The 6114-nt window shown below is 39.7% G+C and overlaps 1 protein-coding gene across 1 annotated transcript; it reads left to right on the forward strand.

The window, feature by feature from the left end:
* Nucleotides 1-4650: 4650 nt before the first annotated feature.
* tcima (transcriptional and immune response regulator a) lies at nt 4651-5537 on the forward strand. The gene has a single exon (XM_058071839.2). It carries the CDS (start codon nt 4726-4728, stop codon nt 5026-5028), a length of 303 nt encoding a protein of 100 aa, XP_057927822.2. The 5' UTR covers nt 4651-4725; the 3' UTR covers nt 5029-5537.
* The last annotated feature ends 577 nt before the right edge of the window (nt 5538-6114 follow it).

A 6114-nucleotide genomic window follows, 5' to 3' on the forward strand; every position in this document is an offset into this window, starting at 1 on the left:
TCCAAAAAAAAACAAAAAAAACGCATTTATTAAAAACAGAAAAATATACAAACTTTTTCAGTGCTTTCTCAAATATCTTAATTTTTATTTTTCTGCACAAAATAAGATGAAAAATAAACAAATCAAGAATAAAGAAAATCAATCAATCAGTAATAAATAAATATAATAATAATAATAAAACGGCAAATAATAAAAATTTAAGAAACCACATAGCCTTCAAGTTATTTCCTTTCCTTTCAACTTAAATCGCCAAAAACTTACCACTTCCACACGGGTAGGGAGGATAACTATTAACAGTTATTTAACCTTTAACATGAACATTAATCAAACGTAATAATTTTTTCTGGGTACATGATACCATACAGCATCCATATCAAACTTGCGCGGGCCGCACTGACATTAAACTTTCATATCAAGGCGGGGGCCTCAAACTAGTGTCCTGCGGGCCACATTTGGCCCGCGGGCCGCATGTTTGAGACCCCTGCTCTAAAATGACGACGATTCCTCTCTGTTAGCTATAAAATTCAGAGGTCTTGAACCCTTGTCGAGGTAAGGTCTTTGTCTTTTGTGTGTACAACTCTTGATATAAACAAACACTCTTGTCTTAAAATAGTGCCTGCGGACCACAATGCATTGCACAATTATGGGCAAGTATTGAGAGATTTCATCTTGGGGCGCCATCCAAGATAGTGTATAAACAAACCAGGACGGTAGTTTGGATGCTAAAAAAGCAAGTGAACATAAACTGAGGCGGATGTTAACTGAGGTACCATTGGATTTTGTTTACTTACAGGAGCTAACGGTAGCCTTCAAGTTATTTCCTTTCAACTTAAATAGCCAAAAACGTACCACTTCCACACGGATAGGGAGGATAACTATTAACAGTTATTTAACCTTTAACATGAACATTAATCAAACGTAATAATTTACGTTGGTGGGTAGACAAGTTATTTTTTTCAGATAGCGTCTTTGAGTACTCTGAAAAGCGCTATATAAATAAAATATTATTATTATTTAATGATGGTAAAAACTGTATTTAGGAGATCTTAAACAGGTTGAAAATATTAATTTTATTAATATTGATTGTACTTCCTGTGGTAGGGTCTGAAACACAATAAACGAGGCAGAAGTGCAGTGTGTATTTCTATGTAAATGACTCTTTGTCCAAGGAGGCATTTCCTTATGCAATACTTTGGGCGAGCCATCTCCCGTTCAGCCTTTGTCTTCAGACGCCGTCCCCCAGCAGGGGGGGTCGGGGGCCTGAATCAGACATTTGCATTCAATTGTCAACGAAACTATTCTCTTTTGATGTAACCTTTTTCGGAAACACCGGTACCTGGTAGAATTGGCTTTTTTTTGTGATGTCATTCAAGTAAAAAGCTACTTTGCGAAAATGATGACGTCACTTCCTCAACGGCATCACATGACCAGAAGCGAACGGTTATGGTTTGCTGCTAAAAAGCCAACATAATATCCAAATATTTCAACTGACATGGCACGGTGTTCTAGTGGTTAGCGCGCAGACCTCACAGCTAGGAGGCCAGGGTTCAATTCCACCCTCGGGCATCTCTGTGTAGCACGTTCTCCCCGTGCATGCGTGGGTTTACTTCGGGTTTTGTTGACACAAATTAACATCACTATTATCGTCATCTTCTGCCATCACCAGTAGCCCGAGCTAAACCAACTCATATTCACTCCCAGTTTTCACATTTTCAAAGTGAAATATGTTTCAATATTATAATATCATATACGTATAATATAATATCATATAATATTAACAATTAAATGTGTCTTATTTTTGAGCAATTACTGTCATAAGTTCCATTGTTTTACCTTATAAATAAAGTCAGGGCTGCACGGTGGTCGAGTGGTTAGCGCACAGACCTCACAGCTAGGAGACCAGAGTTCAATCCCACCCTCGGCTATTGTTTCCTCCCACATTCCAAAAACATGCTAGGTTAATTGGTGACTGCAAATTGTCCATAGGTATGAATGTGAGTGTGAATGGTTGTTTGTCTATATGTGCCCATGTGCCCAGGGTGTACCCCGCCTCTCGCCCGAAGACAGCTGGGATAGGCTCCAGCACCCCCCGCGACCCTCGTGAGGAAAAGCGGTAGAAAATGAATGAATTAATGTTTCATGTTGCAATTCACAATTCCACATATCTGAAAAGTAGAAAAAAACAGATTGTACATTTGTACACTTCCTGTATTCAACATGCACTATTCACTATTTACAGTATTCTTCCATACAATAAAAAAATAAAAGCAGGTTTTTTTTTGGAAACAAAAAGAAACAAAAAAAGGTCTTACTTTTCCCCTGATTCCTAGTTGATATTCTCTTTTTTTTTTTTATGCGACTCCGGCATGTACACTGCCTCTCGCCCAAGGTCAGTTGGGATAGGCTCCAGCATACCTCTTCGCTAGTGATGACAAGCAGCATAGAAAAAGAATGTATAGATAAATAGCGTGCACTTCACACACACAGTTTACTGTTGACATGTATTCAAATTGTATTTGAAGTGGCGTTCAAGACCAACGCTGGTTGGCTGATGCTAACTGATAACATCAACAGGCGTTCCCCCGTCAGGCCGAGTGACAACTGAAGGGTGTAAACACCAAGGGTGTAAAACCTGTGACGCTTTTTTTTTTAATGTACTCAGCTTTACCGACATATATCCTGAGCGCCTTATAAGGACAAAATGTGGATTAGTGACTAAGGAAGTGTCTATTTTCCTGAGAGTGCAGCGGAGTGAAGGTCATGCACTGTATGCCCGGCATGTGGCACTCACTTGTCTGCCCAGTAAGAACAATGAACCAGGAATCCTGGTTGGGTTTGAAGTGAAATAAGATCCAGATCCTCCAGGCAGCTGCGGTTTCCAGGTCTGGGTGAACAATGTGTCGCCACAGGATATCTGTCTGTCTACAGCTGGCATTGCTGCAGACACGGAATGTCACTGCACCTATGCAAAACAAAAAAAAAAACTGTTGGCTGCTTGGGATGGTGTATTTATGACTCCCAGGCAAAGCAACGCACAATAAGACTTGAGCGGGAAGACGGAAGCCAGAGCCTTGAGCTGTTGACCCTATTCTCCTGTGCACACCAAACATTCTTGCTTTATCTTAACAAAAGCAGCACTAAATTTAAACAAGGGGACTGAAGGACTGTGTCATTTCTCCGCTGGGAGGGAGATTCCCAAGAGACATAAATATGATAAAAGCGCTTCCAGAGATTTTTTTTTGTTGATACTGTACAAGCAACACAGCCAAATTGCCTAAAATAGAGTCCGCAGATAAGTTTGAAAGTCCTACATTTAGTCATTTAGTTGATTCATTCTAATCTGACATTTCAACATTGGAATTGTATCAATGTATTAAAACCCATAGCAGATTTTGAATGCTGTAAAACAGGGGTCTCAAACACGCGGCCCGCGGGCCAAATATGGCACGCAGGACACTAGTTTGAGGCCCCCGCCTTGATATGAAAGTTTAATGTTAGTGCGACCCGCGCAAGTTTGATATGGATGCTGTATGGTATCATGTACCCAGAAAAAATTATTACGTTTGATTAATGTTCATGTTAAAGGTTAAATAACTGTTAATAGTTATCCTCCCTATCCGTGTGGAAGTGGTACGTTTTTGTTTTTTTTAAGTTTAAAGGAAAAAAACTTGGAGGCTACCGTTTAGGTCGCTAGCTCTCTAGTTTGCGAGTTAGCATGTGTCTCAAGACCCTGCAGTTGCGCAATATGTTGTAAATAAAAAGAGTATAAATGTGACTATAGTCGTGTTTTGTCATGTCTACAGGGCTCTAATAATGCTTTGTTCATTTTAATCTGAAAAAAATAATTTGTCTACCCACCAACTATATGTGGTTTCTTAAGTTTTTATTATTTGCCGTTTTATTATTATTATTATTATTATATTTATTTATTACTGATTGATTAATTTTCTTTATTCTTGATTTGTTTATTTTTCATCTTATTTTGTGCAGAAAAATAAAAAGCAAGATATTTGAGAACAGTGGAATGTTTTATCAGAGCTTTTATTGTAGAAAATTGAAACCAAAGCACTGAAAAAGTTTGTATATTTTTTTGTTTTTAATAAATGCGTTGTTTTTTTTGGGGGGGAAACCGGTTGTGGCCCAGTCTCACCCAGACCCTAGCTCCAGTGGCCCCCAAGTAAATGGAGTTTGAGACCCCTGCCATAGACACAATGTGGGAACAAGATTACTTTGTTCACTTCCTGCTTTCCTAATATAATTTTTTTTAATTAATTTTTTTTTCTTTTTTTTTCATTTTATTTTTGTCATGTACCAAAGTAGGAGGTGATATGAGCATCCAATGCCATAATGGGTACCATAGTAAGTGTCAATATAGTGATATATATAGCACATCATGACTGGTTCAAGACTCTTCATCCTTGTATTTAGCGAACATCAACAGCTTGTATTATAATATATAATTGACTATTATGCTATCCTAAAATGGGATTATTCATTGCATTTCAGACAAAGGATGAGGCAATTTTACGCCGTAGTTTGGAGAATAGCAGCTAGTCTACGCTCCAAACGGAAGCGAGCGTCATCTCTCTCTGCTTCCCGACTGATGACGTCATCCCACAGCTGCAGCATAAAAACACGCAGCCTCGACTCTCTTGTCACTCACTCTCGCCTCCTCAGCAAGCCGCTCCGGTCTCGTCGACGCAACCGCAGACCCCAAGAGCCGACATGTCCACGTATGTGTCTTCAGACTGCCGGCGGGTGAGCCCCACCGTCCACGGCAACAAGTTCGACACGGCGCACCGCAAGAAGGCCGTGGCGAACATTTTCGACAACGTGAGCCAAGACGCCCTGACTAGACTCTTCCAGAAGACGGGCGACATGAAGGCGGAGGAGCGCGTCAGGAGCATCTTCTCCTACTCGCACGACCCGGAGGAGACGGCCCGGGCGCTCATGGCTCTGAAACAGCGGAAGAAGGACAAGTTCCTCCAGATCGCAGGCATGCTCCGACACCTGCTCAAACTGCGCTGATCGATTTAGCCGCCTGTGTCTTCTCTTTTTCGGCTCGACTTTGGAGCCCGAGACGCGCTCGCTCGCTCGCTCGCTCGCTCGCTCCCCGGGATGGGATGCTTGCAAGAGCCCGCCCGCGAGGCCACCTGCTCCCGCCCAAGGCGACCGGGAGTCCCGCTACGAGCGGATGGAACTAGATAAGCTAACTGGAGATATGAAGGACACCACGAATTCTCCACTGTGAATCAGTACGACACAACAAAAGGATCGACACCTCTGTGATGGTGCTGGTTGGAAAAAGCTGCAACATTTGACTTTTTTTTTTTTTTTAGTGCCAGAAGAACCTTCGTGGATGCCTGTCCTGAAACACATGCCTTGTCTTTTTGCAAATGGACACTTGTCACTATGAATACATTTTCATATTAATATAGTGGCTCTGAAATGTCACTGTCATGTCAACACTGCACAATGATTTCCATGAATGATGTTTTTTCCCTTGTCATTTTTAATAAATTGCTTTGTATACACAAGTCAAATGTGTGCTTATGTGCTTTCATCATGTTTTTATGTAATATATTTACATCCATAAAGGTAATGTAAATATAAACTAAAACAATAACTGGACCCCATACAGCCAACAAGTAAAAGTATCAAGTGAAGGGGGAGAGAGTGACCTTGAAGGCACCACAGTGAAAACCGTCACTACACAATGTATCTATTTTTATGTAAAAAAATAAAGATAATATAACAAAATATTGATCTTAAGGAAATGATAATAATCATGCAATATACATATAAAAAATATGACATCACTATGATTTTATTATTTATGTAAGTCCAAAGTGCATGCACTCAGCAGGCGATTCCGGGTGCACAGCTTGTTTTTTATTGGTCCTTCGCATATTCCAAAAAAAAAAAAAATACATTATTAATGAGATATATCATTTGCCACCCAAGTACTTCATAAAATAAAATAAAAATTAATATAATACATATTTTATTATATTGAATATACTGTACATAGTAATATAAATCTAAAATATAAATATATAGTAAAAAAATATATTTTATTTTTGTCATGTACCGAGTCCAAAGTGCATGCACTCA

This window comes from Doryrhamphus excisus, linkage group LG3, assembly GCF_037039965.1.
Source record: "Doryrhamphus excisus strain RoL-2023G ecotype Guam linkage group LG3, RoL_Dexc_Guam_v1.1, whole genome shotgun sequence".
NCBI classification, from domain to species: domain Eukaryota; kingdom Metazoa; phylum Chordata; class Actinopteri; order Syngnathiformes; family Syngnathidae; genus Doryrhamphus; species Doryrhamphus excisus.